We start from the raw sequence: 21528 nt of genomic DNA, 5'->3' as shown, positions 1-21528 counted from the left end.
CAGAGCAGCTCTGATGCCCGTGGGCGGTCAGTGATGCAGGGTCAGGTTGAGGGCAGGGTCACTCCTCGACTCAGGGTGGACCCAGAGCAAACGTACTCCAGGAGGGGGACAGGCGCACACCACCCTTCCAGAACCGGGACTCTGGGGACACCTCGAGACCCAGCTCTCGGTGGGAATGCTGCAGCCCTGGCAGCCACGAGCCGATTACTTTTGTCAGCAGAGTCAGAAAGAAGAGAAATTGAATTAAGCGGGAGGTGGGCTCTAATGCAGTGCTGGCCTCCACAGAGGCACCGCTGTCCCGGCCCGGCCCGCGAGTTCAACAAGCACCAGCAGGAGAGCGTGGCCCAGGAGCGGGCGGAGCGCCCCCGCCGGAGGCGCGGCTCTCGCGCGGTGCCCGTGTCCGAGCCGATCAGCGGCAGACGCATCACCATCACGGCCCCGGCTATTTCAGGAAATGCAATTTTATGAGGAGTCTTCCAGCCTGCCCCCCTCCTCTCCGAGTCTGCCTCCTGACTCTCAGGGGCAGTGGTCCTCTTCCTGCGACGTGTGCCCGTTGCCCGGGCGGGGGGTCCAAGACAGGTGGGCAATTTGCTTTGGGCGGCAGTAACCAGGCCAGGAAGCGGTGACTCTCGCTCACAGGCTGGCCCTCTCAGGCCCCAGAGCTCCGGGCCGGACCGGACAGGGCGCTGGCTCCAAGCTGCTTGTGGGCAGCAGCTCCCATCCCACGCACCTGCCTTCTGCGGAGCCCCAGCCCTTCCGAGCAGGAAGCAGGGACCCCGCCCTGATGCCCTCTGTCCCCAGTCCTCGGGGCCCTTGTGTGGGCCTTCCTGGACAGACAGGGCCACCAGTGTGAACAGAAGCGCCTTGGAGAGTGGCCAGGCCATTCCTGCAGCTCGGAGCAACAGGAGCCTTTTCCAAAACCTGCGGGACGGGACCCAGGCACATGAAACACTGGGCTGCTCTGGGGGGAGGGGGCAGGAGGCCCAGGCCCCGTCTTCGGTCTTCAGGGTTCCACTTTGCCCCCACCTGTGGCTGGCAGGTGCTCTATTGGGTCTCTGGACACACTGGGTCCCTCTTCCGTGGGCGTCCAGCTCCAGCTCTGGCCTGGTGACAGGTGGAGGCCCTGGAATCAGCCGCTTCCTGGACGCTGGCTCCTCTGTGGGGGCCGGAGCTGGGAGGACGGGCTGTCCTCGGGCCTACCACTCACCGACTGCTTGGCTCCCTGCACGGAAGGGAAGAGGCAGCCCCTCCCAGCCTCCCTGCTGGCCTCCAGGATGCCCCACACGGAGCCGCACCTCCGGGCCCGGCCAGGGGCAGGGACAGGCGCACCCTGGGTAGCAGCTCCCTTCCGCCCTTTGCAGGGATGCGCCCCATCTCAGGGAATGGCCCTGGGGTGTTGAGGGGTCCCAGGTCCATCAGCAGGCTCTGGAGCAATGCAGCTGTTTTGTGTGACACCTTCCTGGTGGGTCCCTGACATGCTGTATCCGGCCAAACCCACAGACAGCACAACACAGAACCGTGACACGAATGGTGGCCTCTGGGTAATCGCGGTGCATGGATGTCAGTTCCTCCGTTGTGACAGACGCACCAAGCACGCTATTGTCAGCGCTAACAGTGGGGTCACAGTGGGGGGGACGTGGGAACACTCTGTACTTTCTGTTCCGTTCTTCTGCAAACCTGAAACTTCTCTAAAAATAAAGCCTCTTAATTAAAAACAAAGAAAAAACACAAGTTCCAGCCAGACAACGTGGAACAGGACACGTGGCCCGGTCCTCAGCAGGGGAGCTGATAGGCAGGTCTCCCTGGGAGAACCTGGCCCGGGCTCCATGGCCGTGGGGCCACACTGGACGGAAGGAAGCCCCCCACTGTCTGCGGGCGCGGCGGGGTCTCTGTCATCAGGCACAAGGTCCCCTCGAGGCCGACAGCCCTGGATGGAGGAAGAGGCTGGAGCCCGCTTCTGCCCATGGGTCTGCACTGCCTTCACGGCAAGGGCCCACGACCCCCAGGCCAGGGACCCCCAAGGCGGCCAGCATTCCTGCCTGGTGGGGCCCGGCCTTGCATGCACCCGGGAGGGCCCAGAGGCCGGGGCTGGGCTGGACAGAGGCTGGGGGTGGCGGGGGGGCATGGGAGCACCCCGTCACTTCCTCCTGCAAACTCCAGCTTGAGCTGTTCACAAGGTGGAAAAGGAAGCAGGGAAACAGAAACCCCACGAGTTTGTGAGCATTCTGGGCGGGCAGGGGCAGGCTGAGCATGCATGGTAATCCACGCGTGGCCTCAGCCCCGGTTCTCAGCTGCTCAGACGGCAAGAGACAATTAGCTAATCGGGTGAGACGCAGTCAGGGGTGAGCCCCGCCTCCCCCCTGCTGCCTCGGAATCAGGCTTCAGAACTTCATGTCAAACTGTCGTGAGTCGAGAAGGCTAGAATTTTTCAGTAATGATGCTGTAAATGCAGCCTGGGATCACTGTGAGGCCACGTGAGAACCAGCGAGAAGCCGACCGTAGACTCAAATGTGTCCCGCGGACGACAGAGGGCATAGGACCCGGGGAACCAGCCGCCACCCACTGAACGCACGGCCTGCAGCGTAAAGACTGTCAAATCGGTCCTGGCTAGAGTTAGGACTTTCTGTTCTTCCAGGCACACGGGTAAAGCAAGGGCCCGGCCAGGCCGGGAGGTGTCAGCAGGACTCGGATGCAGAATCTAGAAAGCGCTCCTGCACGACATGAACAAACAGCCCAGCAGCAGTGGGGGCGGTGGGGGGGAATGCGGACAGGGGCTTCACGAGAAATGCCCCCCCGCTGCCCAAGAAGCCTGCTCGTCACCACGGCACAGCCCGGAGCCGCACGAGTCGTCACCCTGCACCCGGCAGGACGGCTAAACCACAGAGTCCGACAATGACGGGGGCCAACGGGGACGCAGAGCAAACGCAGCTTCCGACACCTGCGGGGCGGGCGCAGCGGCGCGGCCACACTGAGAGACGCTCCGGCCATCCTGCCACCGGCAGCTCGCGTCTCTGACGCTCCTGGGCACGCATGTGCCCACGATAAATGTGTCCACGTCACCAGAAGACACACCACCAACAGTCGTGGTCACTGTTGACTGAAAAAATGCACAGCCCCAAAGCTGCGAGTTGCGTTCCATTCAGTGGACTTCCTGCGCGCGCGGGGCCGGGGGAGGCCCCCAGGGAGTGCCGAGGGGCTGCTCCGCACAGGCGGGGCCGAGCCAGAGTGTGCAGGGGTTTCTGCAACAAAGACAGGTAGTCGGGACATTAAAAGATCACTGTTAATTAAAGAAAACCAGACAGCTTTTCTATGTGCGGGAAGGTGCAGAGGTCTGGGCTCATTGAAATCACCCCTCTGACCTGCACTGAGCGCTCCAGGGCCACCGTCTGTCCCGTGCTTTCCCACCCTGCGTCCCCTCAGGGGGCACCGCTGGGGGCTACAGAGGCCGGGCTGCCTGCTTGTCCCCGTCCTGAGCCCCTCCGCTGGCTGCCAGGGGCGCGGGAGCGGCGGGGGACTCGGTGGGCAGCACCCTTTGTGTGCTGATACAGGGGCAGTGTTTCTCGTTCACAGCACCATACTTACAATGACTGAAAATTCAAAACAGCCCAAATACCCATCTTCTTGGGAATAGACAGTTAAATGATGGTCCCGCCAGACGATGAAATCCTACACAGCGACAACGATGACAAAACACCGCTGCACACGACGAGGGGTCGCACAGACACCGCGAGTGAGAGGAGCCAAACTCGGGCGTCAGTGTCCTTCTGACTCCACTCACGGGAGGTTCCAGAAGACGGGGCACTAGTGGCGGGGGGCGTCCCTGGCGGGGCCAAAGCCTCCGGGCTCAGGCCGACAAGCTGCGTGCGAGCCTGTGTGTGTGTTACATCTCGATTAAAGGTTTTTTATTTTAAGGAAAAACTCTCATTTTAGACTTCCGGAGCCTGCGAAAGGCCGAGGCCTTTTCTGAACGTGTCTACGCGGCGCAGCTTTGCGTGTGTGACTGTGCAGACTCCCCGGGTCACCGGGCGCCTTTCACTGGGGACGGCTGCATTTATCTCGTCCTGGTGTTGGGACGTCTCCTCCCATTATTCAGGTTTCAGAGACACTTTCACGTTCTAAGGCGACAATGCATCTCTTTAACCCGAATTTGAAGACATCTGCACCCCAGTGTTCACGGCAGCATTATTTACAGTAGCCAAGACATGGAAGCAACATCAATGTCCATCGACAGAGGACTGGATAAAGAAGCTGTGGTGTGTCTATACACACACACACACACACACACACACACACGACAGAATGCCACTCAGCCATGAGAAGAATGAAACAGTGCCCCTTGCGGCAACATGGATGGGCCTGGAGATGACCATATTGAGTGAAGTAAGTCAGAGAGAGAGACGAATATGATACAATATCACTTACGTGCAGAACCGAAAAATGATACAAATTCTATTTACAAACCCCAAACGGACTCACAGGCAGAAAACAAGCCATGATGACGAAGGGGGAAAGGGCGGAGAGGGAGAAGTGAGGGGCTGGGGATTGACAGACACACTACTGTGAATAAAACAGATCAACAACAAGGTCCTGCTGAAGCACTCAGGGAGTCATATTCAACTTCTTGTAACAACCTATCATGGAAAAGAATCTGAAAAGAAAAAATACGTATGTATGTGTCTGTATAACTGAATTGCTTTGCTGTACACCTGAAACGAACACTGTAAATCAGTTACACTTCAATAAAAAGATTGAAAATAAAAGCATAAAGAAAAAAAAAGTACGCCTGCAACGATGCTTGCTGCCGCCAGGAGGCGGTGCCGCAGGTCCCTGGAGACGCTGGCCCGTGCACCGTGTTCCCAGCCGCTCCCGGTGCTCGGGCTGGAGGTGATGCTCAAGGTCACGGGGGCAGCTGGGCCCAGGCCCTGCAAGGACTCCGGCGAGGGGCCCGAGACGCTGACCGTCAGGCGTGGCACCCTGTTCACGAAGGTGTGGACTCAGGACATGAACACTGCACCTTCCCCCGTTACAAACTTGCGTTAAATCAGCTGGACTGTGGACCAAGGACACAGAAAATGATGACAAATGAAGCCAAACGAAAGGCAGCGAAGGCCAGGCCGGGTCCTTCAGGTTGACCCTGAGAGCCAGCCTCGCCAGGCTCCCTGAGCCCCAAGGGCCCCACGTCCCAGGAGGCCCCTCCGACCCCCCGGCCCTGACAGCCGGCCTCTCCCGTCGGGCCGGCAGGCTCTGCTGGGCTCTGCAGGTGTCTGAGCAGTTAGAGGGAGACCGGCTCCCTGCCGTGGAGGCCTCCCTCCTTCCCCGACACGTGGCCTCAGAGAACAAGAACAGGGGGCTGACATCTCAGCCCTGCTTGGCACGCCGCCCCCCCCTCCCCCCCGCCAGTTCAGGCTCTGAGCAGCAGTCACGACCTGGCACCCAGCCCTGTCCGGGTCCCGAGCTGCCTCCTCTCTCCCTGCGGACCTCACGTCTGCTCACACCGTCCAGCTGTGGGCCCGCCCCCACCTGCCTCCAGGTCCCCGCTGGGCACCTGCTCACAGGCCGGCAGGTGAGTCACACCTGCCGGGGGTGGAGGGCGAGGGAACGGTGATCAGGCTGAGTCCCACCACCTGTCAGCGTTGCTTCCATCACCGGCCTGACATCTCCCAGCGCTGGTCCACTGCCCTGCATTTACTGTCCGGAGAGCAGGGTGGAGATCCTTCTAGAAGTCCATCAGACACCACCCGGGCTCCCAGTAGGTGGAATCAGCCCCTGGCCTGCCGGCCTGCAGAGCTGACCACAGGGTCAGCTCCTGCCTCCCCCCACTGCCCCAGCTCCTCGGCCCCACCCTGGAAGGCTGTGTGGGCACTGAGAGCCCTGAAAGGCCCAGGACCAGTGCCCCTCTGTCCACTAGGACACGGCACAGGCACAGTCCCCAGCACCCCATGTCCCCGATCAAAGCGTCTTCCAAGATCAAAATAAAAGTGTTTTCTCCAGAATCTCCCTGGCTTTGACTTGTTTGTCTTCACACTATTTAATGGAGTTTGAAATTTCAGACAACAAGAAGGATCATGAGGTCCCATCAAAGGGGGGCGATGGGCCACAGCGCTCCCCTCAACCGGCGCTCGTGAAAATAAAACCAGCGGCTCACTTAAAGCCTCCAGCAAGGGCCTGGGGACAGTGAGGGCCCATGCAGGCTGGCCTCCAGGAGCCGTTTACACGGCCCTGTCACCTCCATGACAGCCGCAGCTGGCCTTTGGGGGTGTTGAAAAGCGTCCACATATGAACGCCACCCAGAGTCAGGGAATCCGGCGCGGAGCGCCCCCTCGGCCTCCTTCCCGACGACAGAGCCATCAGCAGCCTCAGGGTGGGGAGCCTGGGAACTCCCTGGCGGACCCTGGGCTGCACCCCGTGTACGAGGGTTTCGAGGACCCCCCGCGGCGAGCATCGTCCAAGTCCCTGAGCTACAGAGGTGGGGCAGGACGCGGCGGCTCGCAGGCCTGTCTGGTGACTGGTGCAGACCCCCCGCACCCCGCCGGATACCGTCACAAGTGTCCCTGCTAGTGGAGCAACACAGAGCACGAGGCCCCTCCTCCCGCGGGGGCGCAGCGGCTCCCGGCTCCCGGCTCCCGGCTCCCGGAGAGGACGTCCCCCAGGACGCTTCCAAGAGCTTCCTCCTCTGCGTGCTGACTGCTCTCAGACACTGGCTAAAATGCGTGAGATGAGGGAGGCACCGTTATCAGCCTCCTGTTTCCTAGCTTCCGATGCACGAGTCTGGGACTTCTTTGGTGAACTTTGTTTGAGTATTTCGTCCTTCCTGCAGCGGCTGCAAACGGAATTGTTTCCGGAGATCATTTTCAGACCGCTCGCCACCACGGTGGAGAAATCCCACTGAATTGCGTATACCGGTCTGTACCCCGTAACCCCGCCAAACTCCGTTACACTTCTCAGTGTGTGCGCCCACTCCTGCAGATTCTCTCTGCAAAAGATCACGTCGTATGTGAATGAATAACTCCACGCCTTCCTTCCTGATCAGGGAGACTTATTTCCTGCTCTCGCCCCAGTGACTGGGCCAGCGTCCCCGGGGCAGCTGAGCAGGAGTGGTGAGCAGACACCCCTGTCTTGTTCCTGGTCTGAGCCCAAGCGTCCACTCCTCCCCGAGGAGGGTGCTGCCCACCTTTTCCACGTTGAGCAGGACTCACTTGTTTCCAGCGTGCTGAGTGTTTTTATTGTGAAAGGAGGCTGGATTTTGTTAAATGCTTTTTCGGCAACTACTGACATGAGCATGTGATTACTGCTCCTTCTCGTGTTAATACGCTGCATCTCCTGGTCGCTTTACGTGGAGCCGGCCTCGCACCCCGGGATGAACCCTGCTCGGCCACGACGTGGAAGTCTTCCATTTGCTACCAGGTGCAGTTCGCCAATATTTTGTTGAAGATTTTTGCATCGATGCTCATAAGGTCTGGAGGTTCCCTGTGGCGCCTTTTCCCAATACTTCTGGTGTCAGAGTAATCCTAGCCTCGTGGAGTGAGGTAAGGACTGCTTCCTCTTACACATATATTTTGTTTTTGAAGACTTGGAGAGGAATTGGTATTAATTCTCTGCTGAATTTGGTCGACTTCACCAGTGTAACCGTCTGATTTCTAACTCATTGTCTTCACTTGTCTTGGGTCTACTGAGTCTTCCCATTACTTCTTGAGTCAATTTGTGTGTTTCTGGGAACAAGTCCATTTCTTCCAAATTTCCTGGCATGTGATTGCTCACAGTACTCCTTCCAACCCTCTGTGCTGCCGCGAAGGGTGGTGAACACAAGGCGCGGCCCTCCCTTTGAGGTCTGACTTAGTCATCTGAGCCTTTTCTCTGATCGGTCTAGTTAAAAATAAAGTTGCGATATTTTATCTTTCAAATAATTAAGCTGTGGCTTAACTGATTTCCACTATTTAATATTCTGTTTTACTTCCTTCAATCCTGATTTTTATTTTTCTCTTCATTCTACTTGATTTGGGTTTAGCTTGTTCTTTTAATAGAGTCTTAAGGTGAATATCTTTCTAATATAATTTAGTATAATTTTCACATAACTCACTTTTTAATAATGGCTGCATGTAGCAGTTGGCTCACAAAATTTCTGAAAATTTAACACGTGGCTCGGAAGGCAGTGCGAGCCTGCTCGGGACGCCGCGGGGGCAGGGCTGGCAGACTCCAGGGAGCAGGCGACCAGGTGCAGGAGGTCAGGCAGGCTGGGCCGTGGCTCACACCTTCCGCGGCCTCTCTGCCCGCCGCTCGGGGAGCTTAGCCGACCTGCACGAAGCGCGCACGCACGTTTCTAAATACACACAATACTTCTAAGTATCGAGACACATAAAGCTTTTCTCCCCGAAGCCTGAGACCTGCCGTCCCCTCCGAATCCTGCCCCCTTCAGAGGCTGCCTCCGCTCAGAGCAGGCCGGGGTCTAGACAGCGCTGGGCATGGACGCAGGCGGCCCCTCCTTCACGCCTGCTGCCAAAGGACCCCCGGGGGGCTCAGGCACAACCAGGGCCCAGGAGCAAGGCAGGTGGGCGTGGCCGCCTCCCTGGGACACGGTGCTCAGCTCCTGCAGGAAGCCTTCCCAGATTTTTGCTGCCGCATCTGCCAGGTTCAGGCCTCAGGTCTGTGCCGCCCATGACGGCCCCTCGTCGCACCTCACGCCTCTGTCTTTGCACCCTCAGCGCTCCTGCAGCGCCCGCGGGGAGAAGTGGGGTGACCCTGCTGGGCCTGCTTCTCCCTGCTGCCCTGTAGGGCCCTCCACAGGTGAGGCTGCGAGCCCAGAGCTGAAAGCAGCCAGGCCCCTGATGGAGGAGTGAGCAGCACTCCGGCTCCCGGGGGCGGCCCCGGCTCCTCCCCCGCCCCGGGAATTCCCCGCACGCCCGGCTCCTGCTCTCCCTCTGAGCTCCCCCAGCGTCCACGTGCCTCAGGTTTGCTTCCCTTCTGCTTCTGCTTCTGCTTCTGAGAAGCAGAACCACGCCCCGGCCTCCCTGCCCCTCCCTGGACCACGACGGATGCCGCTGACGGTGCTGCCCGGGCCGCGGGCCCCACTGCCCGGGCGCTGCGGCGGGGCCGGTGCGGAACGGAGGCGCCTTCCGGGATCAGCTGGATCCAACAGAAAGCAGCCTTCGGCTTGAACACTTTCTGAAAGTTTGTTTTCCAGTTGTTGAGAGGGGGCCTCTGCATGTCCTCGCACTCTAAGGAGAGTGTGAGCGTGTCCGGTTGTGACCCCAGCTGGTGGATGTTCACGGGTAAAGCTGGGGACACACACAAGGCCTGGAGCCGTGCTGTCCACCCCACACCCGGGGCCCCATCTGTGTCCCAGGCTCCCCAGGAAGGGAAAGGCATGTTATGAGTGCTGACTGTGCAGGCATGTGACGCAGGTGCATTTATTCCCTGCTCAGGAACACAAGGGCACGGTGACCTAGGAGACAGGTGGGCTCCCAGCAGGGGCCACGGGGCAATTGGATCAGCCGGGGGGTCCTGGCAGGGTCTTCAGGGAGCCTGGAAGCCACGCACAGAGGGGACCCTGTCGGGGCTGTGCCAGGCCAGACATTAGTCCTGTGCAGAGCTGGGACATTGGCCTGCACTATCCCCTGCAAGGATCTCGGGGAAGCTGCGGGGCCTGGCCTGAGGCTCCTGCTCTCGCCGACCCCCGGGACCAGGGCAGTGCTGCCCCGGAAAACACCCTCCCCTCTCCCGACTGCCTGCACCCCGCCCTGGGCACCAGGCTGCTGTCTTGACTCTGATTTCTTTCCAGAGAGGTTCCCGAGAACCCAGCAGGCGGGAGGAAGGTCCTGTCTTTACAGAGAAAGGCCGCTGCCAGAGAGAGAACCCTGCAGGCGGATGACTTCCGGCTGCGTGCGGGCGGGCGAGGCTCAGGGCCGGGCCCCAGTCCTCACGGAGGCATCGGGGCCACCCGCGATTCTGCGGGTGGAGAGCGATGCTCAGAGCCTTACAGAGCAGCCGGTGCCGGTGCAGAAGGCTTCGTCCAGCCCGCCGGGCACTAACCGGACGCGCATGGCCAGGAGGTGAAGCACTGTTCCTGTATCTGCGTGTAAGGACACGAAGCCTTGCAGAGATGGGGCTGGGGCTTCTTTGAGACGCTCTTTCCCTGATGGTTCTATGAGTTGGAACGACTCTCTGCAGGTGAACTAGGCCACCTGCATACAAGCTGGGGAGCGGTTCAGCCGGAAAGGCTTCAGGCTCCGTAACATGGCCAGGAGTTCCTCCTCTCACCATCAGCCCCCTTCTTCCATGAAGAGATGCTTTCCTGGTGAGCTCCTCTTCATCCCTCAATACCCTGTTCAAATGTTCCCTTGCCGATGCAGCTTTTCCAAGATCCTGGGCAGGAAGAGACGGCTGTACTTTGAGGTCCCAGAGTCCCTGTCCCACCATCTGGACCCCAGCCCCACAGCACCACCTGTTCTGGGTACATTACAGTGTCACAGGTCTCCTCCACCATGAGCGTACACCTTATCTGAATCAATGAACGGATGAGTGGGTGAATGAATGAAGGATAAGTTAATAAAGAAATGAATAAATATGTGAACAGACACAGCCGTGATCTAGTATTTCAAGCTCTCATTTTTCCTGAACACGGTAGGGCCAGGATAAACCATCCTGCCTTGAACCCTGCTCACACCGAATTCCAAGCAACCCAACGTGGCACAAGTTTTCTCTTTTGCAGACACCAGTCACATGCAGGGAAACTTATTATGCACACAGAGCAAGAAAATAGAAAAGCAAAAATTAAATTAGATGGCAGCCTGGAAATGCCCACTGTGCAAAAAAGGGCCAGCTCACTGATCTGTGCGGCCTCCCCTGAAAACACCTGGGTTTTAATTTGGGTCTCGGGGACCTGGCTCCTGAGGCGCGGGGAGGCTCGCAGGAGAGGGGTGAGAACACGGTTTCAGAAGAGCAGCCCAGATTCAATTAGTAATCAGTTCTGACTGACTCCCCCGCAGGCCGGCAGAGCTAACGAGCAGAGGGGAAGGCTCCCGGCTGCGCCCGGGCCCCTCGCCTCCCTCCCTCCCCGTCCTGGAAGAATCTGTCGGCATCAGCCCAGAAGGCTCCCAGTTACAGGAGCCGCAGACGGGGATGCAGTGACCCTAATGCTAACCTGAACTCAGTTCACTGGGGGTCAAGGCGCCGCGCCCCCTGGCCCAAGTCCACCCAGGACCCGCTGGGCAGAATGGAGTTGCAGGGTCGGGGGAGCAGCCTCAGGGCAGCTGCACACCCGGCTGTCCCAACCCACGCCGTCTACGGGACGCCCAGGGACAGGTGCTTTCAACAAGGACAGACAACGGGTCCTTAGAGACAAAACCGGCCGCAGCACGTGCTCCTGCTTCTTCCAGGCCCTCAAAAGGCACCAGCGGCCTCACCGTCCTTCCACTGGCCCCGGTCCTCCCCACAATCTCCCTGGTGCCCTGACATTCCCAGCCCAGGCCGGCAACACAAGGCAGGTGGCACAGGGCCTGGTGGCAGGGCCTGGGGGTGGCTGGGTGGCCCCAGAGCCCCGAGGGCCTCCAGGGTACTTCTGGGCACCCCGAGATCTGCCCGTGGCCAGCTCAGCTCAGGGGTGCCCAGGGCATCTGGGCTTGGAGTGGGGAGGGCGGCACCTGCTCCCTCCAGCTGGGAGCCCCGGGCCCCTCTCCCCACACTTCCCCTTTCCTGCTGGAGGCCCCGTGGGGCCAGCACTCCAGGCCCTGGGCCCCAGGCAAATCCACAGCCCTGGCCACGTCCCCGGACTATCCGAGGAGAGGCTCATAGGTGACACTGACGGGGGTCCCTGGACAATCAGTCCTGTCCCCGAGGGGCCTCGTGACTCTGCTGATTCCTCTCTTGGGGGACTTTCTCACTTTGGGGGCTGCACTGGGACCCGCCCGGCTCCCCTGCAGGGACGACACTGTCCTGACGCCAGATGCAGTCCCGCCCCTGGCACTGGCGACTCTCCCAGCTGGAGTGGCCGGGAGCTCCCCACGCCCCAGCCCTGTGCTCAGCATGCCTGTCACCTCTCTGGTGACCATCACCAGCACAGCCCGCAGGTGGCAAGGTGGTGCTCCCCAGGTCTCAGGTCAGAGCGGAGGGGGCAGCAGGTTGGAAGCAGAGAGCCAGAGCCCCAGAGCCCATTCAGAGGCTGCAGGGGAGGGGGGTTGAGCAGAAGACCCAGGGTTCAAATCCAGCTCTGGGTGACCCCATGCATGCCTGCTGTCCCTGCGGGATGGATGGCTGATCCCTTAGACCTGGCCACCGGCACGGCAGTAACCATGTCGCTCCCAGTCCCCTGCAGAACCAAGTCCTCGCACACCCGGCCTGGGGCCATCCATCCCGAAGAACCCGGACCGACACAGGCAGCTGCTGCCGGCCAGGCCCACAGGAGCCCCCCAGACCGCCCAGAAGAGAGGTGTCTTCCCCTTGCTCTAGCCCCAAGGCTGGGCAGAGCTCTGGCCTGGCTCCAACGCCCACCACTGCCTGCGCCCTCCCACACTCGCCCGTCAGCCCCACCCCTGGCCGGTGCTGCCCCCAGACTCCTGCGGGGCCACCCTGCGTCTGCCACGTGGTGCCCGGGCCTCCTGCTGGACCGCCTGGGCCCTGGCTGGGCAGCGCCCCGCTCTCCCACGGAGCCTCGCGCCGTCTCCTCCCCGACCAGGGACAGACCCGCGCCAGGCGCCCTGACGGGAGCTGCAGGGGCTCCTTTCCTCCTCTAGGCGCCACGTGTGATCCCGTTTCTGAAGATGCTTCCCAAAGGCGCTGCCCCCGCAAGGCGCCTGAGCGCTGACTCGGCAAGGGCGCTAGCAACGCGCCTCACTCACCAGACGGCTGGGCCCCCGGTGACCACGCAGGAGGGCACCACCAGCCCACCTCATGGGTGCCTCGGCTGTCCTGGGAGCCCGCAGGGGACCTGTTGCCACCAAGCCCGGGGCCTGGGCACCTGACACCTGCCAGGCATGAGGGCAAGGAGACCAGGCCGCGCTGGTACCTTAGAAGAAACCCTGTGTGCACCTGGGGGTCTCGCAGGTGGCACGACCTCTGTCCCCTCTGTCCCCTCCGCCCACAGAGCTCTGGACGCGACACACACAGCCCACAAGTGCACCCGCCAACACTGCCTGGGGGCCCCCACAGACCAGGAGGCCGTGGCGGATGTCCCCGGGGGGTGTATTGGGTGGACCCCCGGCGCACAGACCCCCCCACGGCCCCTGAGGGGCTGCTCGCCCTGACTCTCACCGTCCACGCAGGCGGGCCGGGCCCTCGTGGTGCCTGCGATCTGCCCCTTCCTGCATGCGCAGCGAGCTGTCTGCCGGGCGATCGTCCTCCGTGGCTGGCTGCTGTCCCGGTCCAGGGTCACGATCTCACAGGTGCCGGCGGCCAGCTGACCTGCAACAGAGGCACGGACACGGCTGAGTGGACGCGCCCCGGAGACGAGCTGGCGGCCATCCCAGCCCCGCAGCGGGTGCCCACCCGGCGCACCCCGCAACGAGGCTGTTCCCAGAGGGGCGGCGGGACCCCCTCCGGTGATGCTGTCAGAACACACCCTGTAAAAGCCTGCGCGCAGGGTCAGGCCAGCGACCTCTGCGTTTGTGCGGCCTGGCTTCCCGGCCCTGCCTGAGTGGACGGGGAATTAAATGTCGCTTGGTCTCAGTCCCGCCCAGAAATGAAGGGCTGAGTCACGGACACAGGGCCCCGGTCACGCGTCAGGAACCGGGGCTGCACAGAACAGGGCGATGGGGAACCGGGCTGTGCCTGCATCTTCTGCCCTGGCCGGTCTGGAGGCGGGGAGCCCAGCCCCAATCCACTCCCCAGACTGCTGGGGGCTGTGCGGGCCGCCACCCTGCCAGGGAGAATCCCACAGATGCCCAGAGCTGGGAGCAGTGAGGAGCCGGGCCACCTCCACACCAGGCCGTCCAGGGTCTCCTGTCCCCCTCCCGTCTGCCACAGGCTGGTGCACACACGTGCACACACGTGCACATGAGTTGCACACACACACAGCTACATAGATGGTGCAGACATGCACACGCCTGACGGATGGACACGGAGCACACCGCACCCAGGTTCACAGGGCGGACGCAGGTGTGAACACGCCAAGGCCGAGAGGCACAGATGCAGGTGGAGACCCTCACACAGTGTGTGTCCTGCATACACACACCCACATGCAGGCACACACGGAGACCCTCACACAGTACACGTGTTCCATGCAGACATGTACACACAGCTACACCCGGACAGCCCCTCCCTCCTGCTGCCCCACGTGGACACTGCCCTGCTCCCGAGTGCCGGCCACCCCCCCCCCCCCCGGTCACAGGACTGAGGGCGTGCAGGCCCCGGGCCTCGGTCACTCTCTGGACCGGCCGAGCGTGCAGACAGGGCAGGCTTCGTTCGCAAGTGAAGACTCCGAGTGTCAGCGGCTTCCTCATCCCCTAAGTGTCTCCCAGATCCCGGGAGAGCACCCGTTGCTCTGAGGCGCGACGGGGCCCGCGTCCTGGCAGAGGGAAAACGCAGCCGGCCTCACCAAGGAGCCCCGAGCCCTGACACTGACGGTGGAGGCAGCCCCAGCAGCAGACGGAGGGCGCTGACACGGAAGCCTGGCCACTTGCCCCAGGGAGGCGGGAGGTCCTCCCCGAGCCCGGCTGGCGCCGCCTGCTTCATCCGCGGGCTGTGAGCACGGGTGCCACGGAGCTCCTGGGGACCGCGGGCAGCCCCTCGGCCGGCTAGCCCCCTCTGCAGAATCACACAGAGGGAGGGCCCGCTCACTCGGCCCCACTTTCATTCCCTCAGCAAACAGTAAGCACCCACTGCATGCAGCCCTCCTTCCGCGTCGGGCCTGGGACCACAGTGTGGAGAGTAGACGGCACACGGCCCCTGAGGGTCCCTCCCAGACCCAGCTTGGGGAGACGGCGCCATAATGCTCCCACCCCAACGCGGGGGAGGCAGGAGACAGGACGGGGGTGCACGCTGCGGTTCAGTACCAGGGAAGGACCGGGAGGGGCACACGGGAGCGGAGCCCCATTTGCAGGGGAGGAGGGTAGCAGCGCCACCCTGCAGAGGAAGAGCCAGCAGCCAGCTCCCTCGGGCTTCCCGGCAGCCGTTTCTTCAGCCCTGGGTGGCCTGCCTCATCCACACCACTGCTGGCACCTCCGGCCCCCTCCTCCAGGCAGCCCCCACTCCAGGTCCTCCAGGAAGCTCACTACACAGGACCGCCCTGCCCTTTTGTCACCTACATAGTTTCCAGGTCCCCAGCCTTGGACAAAAAGCACGGAGTTGCCACCCTGGCTCCATCAGTGCAGAGTTGCCCACACTGCCTCGACCCTGGGGAAGCTGTGTCTGAGCGTGACCCGACCCAAGGGGCATGGGGGTGTCTGTGATGGGTACCGGGCATGCCCAGCCCAGGGCTTGGAGGGAGCCGTGCACTGTACCCCAACCCAGCCTCAGAGCCGGTCGTGAACGTCGCGCGAGGGGGACCACACAGGTGTAGGAGGAAGGACGGAGGGCAGCAGGGGGCCCCGGGCACCTCCTCCCCCAGCCACCGGGACCCCCCCCCCTTACTGAGCAGAGCCCGCCCCAGGGCCAGCGCCCCAGTGCAGCCTCCCGGAAGCCTTCCGCTGCAGAATGCAGCCCGCACTAGCTAATTACACACAAAATTATACACCGCGCTGAGAACGGGGCAAAGATAAACAGACGTGTAAGTAAATAAGTGAATAAACAGACACAGCAGATGAGGAGTGTCGGGGACAATGAGGCGGCTTCTCTGGCGACAAGAGTGTGATTACGAGCGACCAGGCACCTGAGCGGCCCGGGCGCGCACAGTGGGACGCGGAGGTCCGCGGGCTGGTCCAACCGCGATGTGCCATCAGGAAGCTGCGTGCGCTCCTTCCGGCCACTGCTTCAAGCTCTGCAGGTTGACGTGGGGACGCTCTGCTATTCTCGGCCCTCACTGCCACCCGCTCTGACCCCAGACACCTCTTGCGGACGTCAGTGGCAGGGAGAGGTCCATCTCCTGGGGCCCTGAGCCCTGGCCGCTAACCAGCGAAGCAACCAGCCAGCCATGGGGCTGCACCTGCTGCGTTAACTGACCAGCGTCCGGGCCTCTGCGCCCCAGCTGCGGGAAGCCCTGCCCCAGGCACGCCGCACCCCTGGACCCTCATCTGTAAGGGGGTGGCCGGGCAGGGCCGCTGCAGGGGACTGAGAGGGCCCTCCACCCGGTGGACCCCTCACCCAGGCAGCCCCACCAGCAGCGGCTGTCAGCCTGACACCTCGTCCCCCAGGAGTCACGATTCTAGACCCACCCCATGGGCCACGCCCAAGAGCAGATCCTCGGACAGTCAGTGCCCTGGGGCTGCCATAAAGAGGGACCACAGGCCGGGGGCCCTAAACCCCAGGACTTTTCACCCGCGGCCAGGAGGCTGTCGGTCTAAAACCGAGGTTCTGTCTGGGGGACGTGGGGCGGGACTCCTGCCCCTCCCGGGCTCCGCTGGCCGCGTTTCCCCCCGGCAGCCACCTCCGTCCCACCTCTGCCTCCGTCGTCACAAGGCCTCCTCTAGTGTCTCCCCACTTCTCACGAGGCCACTGGTCAAACTGGATTAGGGCCCCCCAGTGACCTCTCAACTTGACCACAGAGGCAAAGACCCATCTCCGAGTAAGGCCGCTTTCACAGGCAGCGTGGTTAGGACCTGGACAGCTCCCTCAGGGACACCACCAACCTGGAGGAAGGAAACCGGCCCCTGAGAGCGTGGGAAAGCCCGGCGGGGGAGGAGCCGGCACTGGGACCCACGGGCGCTGCCCGCCCGGCTCTGCGCGCCCTCGGGAGACCACAGTTCACTCATTTATTCCTAGCTGACAGGACGTCTGGGACTCAGCCGGACTGCCCAGCCCAGTCCCTGTCCACCTGTCCGTCCACACCAGCGATCCCACGGCTGCCCCGACCTTCCCTTCTCCAGGGTCTTCAGCCCTCACCCTCCACCCCGTCCATTCCTAGTTTTGGGTTGGCTTTCTGCAGCCTGGGATCCCCTCCTGGGCCTTCACCCCAGGCCTTCACGCAGTCTCTGCTCTGTGACCATCTCCCCGGCTGAGCTGGGTCTCAGGAGCTGTCCCCAGGCCCTGGAGGAGCTTACAGACAAGCACGCCCACCCTGCCTGCCTCCGCCCCCGCCTTGGGCCACACGGCGCTGCCCTCAGGGCAGGCACCCCACGCCCGTGACAATGCGGGTGAGAGCAGGCCCGGACGCCCAGGCGGGCAGGGCCAGGACTCCTGGAAGCCAGCGGCCAGGGTGAAGGGCGAGAGGACGGGGGTAGGGCGGCAATGCATCAGCACACGGGCCCAAAATAGAGGCGCAGAGAAACCCGAGGCCCCCGGGGGACTCGAAAGGGGCGGCGTCCTGAGACACTTGCTGGCCGCTCTCACACCACGGGCCGGATGCTCCTGCAGCCCGCACAGCTGGACGCGGGGTCAGGTATCAGGTGGGTGCCCCCCCTCCCCCCGAGGACGCTCTGGCGCAAGGAGAGGACGCAGCTAGTCTGAGCAGCGTCTGGGCTTCCACCTGGCCCCGCCTGCTCTGGCCCCAGGGCCGACTGCTGACCTCGGGCTGTGCATTCGACAGCGGGTGGTTCCCGGGTTCTTACAGCACTTAGAACGTGATCACCTGCTCTGAACTCACGGGACTCGCCGTGGATGCAGCGGACCTCTCCTTCTAGGGGCTGGTCCCTCCTGTCCGTCTGCCCCCAGCCTGGGGCTCCCAGGCCCACCCAGCTGGCAGGGAACCCACAGGATCTCATTCGACCTGTGTCCAAGGGTGGGGCAGCGGCGGGAGGACAGGCTGTTGGCGGGCCCTGGGCTCGGCTGACCACACCAGCCACTTCCAACCAGGGCTGAGGTCCCGGACACCGCCCGTGATGTTCTGGGACCCCTCTCGGAGCCAGCTCCAGGCAGGCCTCCCCCTGCACTTACACATCTCTCTGTGCTGCTCAGATTTCTAGCTTGTTGTGAAGGTCTCACTGCCTGGCATCTCGGCCCCGGGTGTCCCCTGACCAGGCCAGTGGCACCCTGACGATGGGTATCTGGGCCACAGGGCTGACCCCGTCCACCCGGCCTGCAGGCAGCCTGGACCCCGTGGGTGAGCCGTCCCGCTGGGCTGCCAAGCCTGGACCCTGGGAAGACGCTCCCCAGGCCCCCCCATGCCCGCCCTTCACCCCCAGCTGAGGGCGAGCTCGGGCGGCAGGGCCGGCCCACTGTGGCCCCAGCAGGTGCTGCAGGCCGCCCCCTGAGCAGAGAGGACACTGGTGGACCCCAAGGCCTGGGACGGCACCGCACTGCAGGTTAACGCCCTGAGCGCACGTGGGACACAGTTGCGCTCAGAGTGGAGCTGGGACCCGGGCCCGGGAGGAGCGAGGGGAGGTCTGGGGTGGGGCCAGGCTCCCCCTTCTCCAGGTTCTCTCTGCACACGGGGTCCTCCTCCTCCCAGCGGTGACACAGGGCTGTGAGGGAGGGAGGCAGCCAGGAAGCTTCTAGAGGCTGGGCTCCCCCTCTCCTCTCCCCACCCTCCTTTCCTCTTGTCTCATCTCTACTTTCTCTGTGTCTCACAGACACATACATGGACACACACACGGATGCACACCCACCACACACCCCTCCAGCTCAGAGAGATGCCTGCGGGGCGGTGGTCCGGGTCCAGGTGGGGTGACCCTGTCTCCAGCTAGGGAGACGGATGCTCTGGGGATGGAGGCCAATGCCCCTCAGAGTGTCTGGTCCCCTGATGCCCCCAGACAAGAGCAGGGCCAGGCTAGACGTCCCTCTGCACTAGGAGAGCCACCAGCTCCCCTGTCCTCACGTGGGGGGGCCAGCACTCAGGGAGGAGGAGGCAGAGCCAGGGGTCTGAGTGGCTCCAGGCCGAGGCTCCAGGCCGGGGGAGGGCAAGGTACCCCCATGGTCTGGACGGGGCCGGTGAATCCGGGCCGGCCTGAGCCACACAGAGCAGAGTCTGGGCCCCGAGGTCTGGGGTTCTCTCAGCCACCCCAGGGCCCTGGGCAGAGCCAGACAGGAACGAGGCAGGCGGCCCCTCCAGGCCCCAGATCCCATGCCCACCTCCACCTGTCCTTGCTTTCAGAAGGGACCTGTCCATCCACCTCGAAACACGCCGGCCCGGCCTTCTCTCCAGATGGTGGGTTTACAATTCTTCTCTTCTTTCCCCCAAGTTTTGTTTTTTTTTTAACAAGCAACTTACATTACTTTTAAAACCAGAAGAAAAAAAAATACTGTTTCAAAAATAAAACAAACAAGAAATCACAATCCCTTTTGCAACACCTGCTCCCACGGTCCACACAGCCACACCCGGCCACATCCGCCTGCGGGGAGGGGGCGCCGCTGGGCCTCCCTGTGGCTGCGCCCCCGCCCAGCCCCGGGGGCCGGGACCCACAGGCAGGGCCCGGGGTGGGAGCCCCGGTGCGTGCACATGCATGCGCCCAGGGGTGCGAGGGGGATGGGCAGCCACCGTGAAGGTGGAAAGGAACAAAATTTTGAGGGGTTTTCATAGCAGAAAGCCAGCAACGTGGTTGATTAACAAAAACCAGACACCATGGAGAGAAATTCAGAAAGAGGGAAATGGTCACGTTCCCTCAGGGACGAGCCCCTCCTGCAGACTGTCCCCAGAAGGCAGCCGTCGGCAGGGTGTGCGGGGGTGGATCACGCAAAGCCCCAGTCCTACGGCCTCACTGCTTCCCCTAATACTCCTGGGGACGCCATTCCACGGGACCAGCAGCACTGCCCCTGGACACTGTCCCCACTGCCTGCAGGGCGGCCCTCTGGGGACAGGGAAGCAGGATGCACCCCGGAGAGGTCGGGCCCGTCACTTCTCACCCCCTCCCCGGTCATCGACGCGGGAGGCAGCCTTGCCCGGCCTGGGGTTCAGCTGTCCCGGGACCTGCAGGGCTGGGGCGTGGCTGCTGGGAAGCAGGGGAAGGCGTCTGCCCTGGCTGCCCCGCTGCTCATCGCTGAGCCGGAGGTGGGGACCCACCCTGGGAACAGCGGTATCTCTGGTGGGTCCATCAGAACAGGGCCCCGGAGGCCAGGGCTCAGGCCCGGCCTGGAGGTGGGAGGTGGGGTTCCAGGCTCCAGCACCAGGGGCCCCTGGCAGGGCCGAAGTCCAGGGCTTTCTGTAGCCACTGGCCACGGGGGGAGCTCCACCAGGCAGCTGACATGCCCTGGGGGAAGGAAGGGGAGGCACCACCTAGGCGGCCCCAGGGGCCAGAAGCCCAGTGCTGGCCTCAGCTTCGGTGCCGGTCACCGAGGCCCTGACTCTGGGCTGGGCCAGCCTCAGGCGGAGGGGGGCTGCACCAAGCCCTGGCCGGCCGCCTGTGAGGCCAGCACTGTCATTACTCCTGTTTCTACAGATTTTACACGAACAGCAACCAGAGGTAACATCACATGCCCTGGGGGGTAAGACTGGGGACCCGGGGCCTGAGGAGGGGACACCACGAAAATGCCTGGGGAAGACAGCTCCCGGATGCACGTCCCGCCCCTGTGGGCCTCCTGGTCCCTGGGACCCCACGGGCCGTAGGCCGGGCCGCTGGAGCCCGCGTCCTCACAGGCGCAGCGCCCACTCCTCCGTTTGGGCTGAGAGTCAAGTTTTGTCGTTTCATTTATTCCCAAGTCAGACCAGGCTGGACGCCGGACACCAGCCCCTCAACATCCCCAGCTCGGACCCCAGCTGAAGGCGCCACCACCCAGACCATGAGCCCGCGAGGACTGGGAAGTTGTCCGAGGGAAGTTGTGCAAACTCATTGCAGTGGTCACTGCTCGGGTTCCACACCGGGGGGCAGGCTTCAGGCAGGCGCGGTCCAGGCCCAGCGGCTCCGCACAGACGGGGGCAGCACACGACGGCTCTGGGCAGCCAGTGCCCGGCGGCCTCCTGCGCGGGAGGAGGCCCTGGGTGACTCAGTGGGGCCTGGGCCCTCCGTGCAGCCCCGCCCTGTCCCGGGAGCTGTTCAATCTGGCTGACACGGACATCCGACAGGGCGGACGTCTGACAGGGTGGATGACAGACTGCAGGCTCAGAATGACTGAGAGACCCGTGGAGAGGGTGGCCGTGAGCAGTCATGAGTGTTGGTCTCGGCCTGGGCAGCGAGGGGGCCAGCAGGGCCTGCAGGTGTGGCCACACCAGCGAGGGGGCCACGCCCAGGAGGCCCAGTGGGGGCCACGTGGTGGATGTGCTTGGATCGGCCCCAGGGTGACCAGCAGCCCTTGTTTTCGGGGTGGGTGGTGCTCACTGGCCTTGAGAAGGCCTCAACGGCCCTTCCACATGTGTCCTGAGCTCACGGAGGGTCCCAGGTCTGGAGCCAGTGTCTGGCACCTAATCCATCTTCCCATCACTCTCCCCACTGGCCTGGCCTTAACATGGCTCCCTGGGATGCTGGGTGTAGGCGGGGTGCAAAACCGCTCCCCACCCCGCTCCCCTGAGGGACGGGTCCCACCGGCAAGCCTGCTGCTGCTGCGACCCCGGGTGACGTCCGGCCTGCCCAGACGGGA

The 21528-nt window shown here is 63.0% G+C and overlaps 1 protein-coding gene across 2 annotated transcripts in view; it reads right to left on the bottom strand.

Annotated features, from left to right (window-relative positions):
* LOC123616957 (chemokine-like protein TAFA-5) overlaps positions 1-21528 on the bottom strand; it is a 169489-nt gene that overhangs the window by 40786 nt on the left and 107175 nt on the right. For both annotated transcript variants that reach the window (XM_074375780.1, XM_074375781.1), the window contains exon 2: positions 13243-13392. In XM_074375780.1, coding sequence (XP_074231881.1) covers positions 13243-13392 — 150 coding nt within the window. The remainder of the gene's footprint in view (positions 1-13242; positions 13393-21528) is intronic.

Source organism: Camelus bactrianus, chromosome 12 (assembly GCF_048773025.1).
Source record: "Camelus bactrianus isolate YW-2024 breed Bactrian camel chromosome 12, ASM4877302v1, whole genome shotgun sequence".
NCBI classification, from domain to species: domain Eukaryota; kingdom Metazoa; phylum Chordata; class Mammalia; order Artiodactyla; family Camelidae; genus Camelus; species Camelus bactrianus.
The sequence above is the reverse complement of the archived record's forward strand: the minus strand, read 5'-3'. Positions and strand labels throughout refer to the sequence as shown.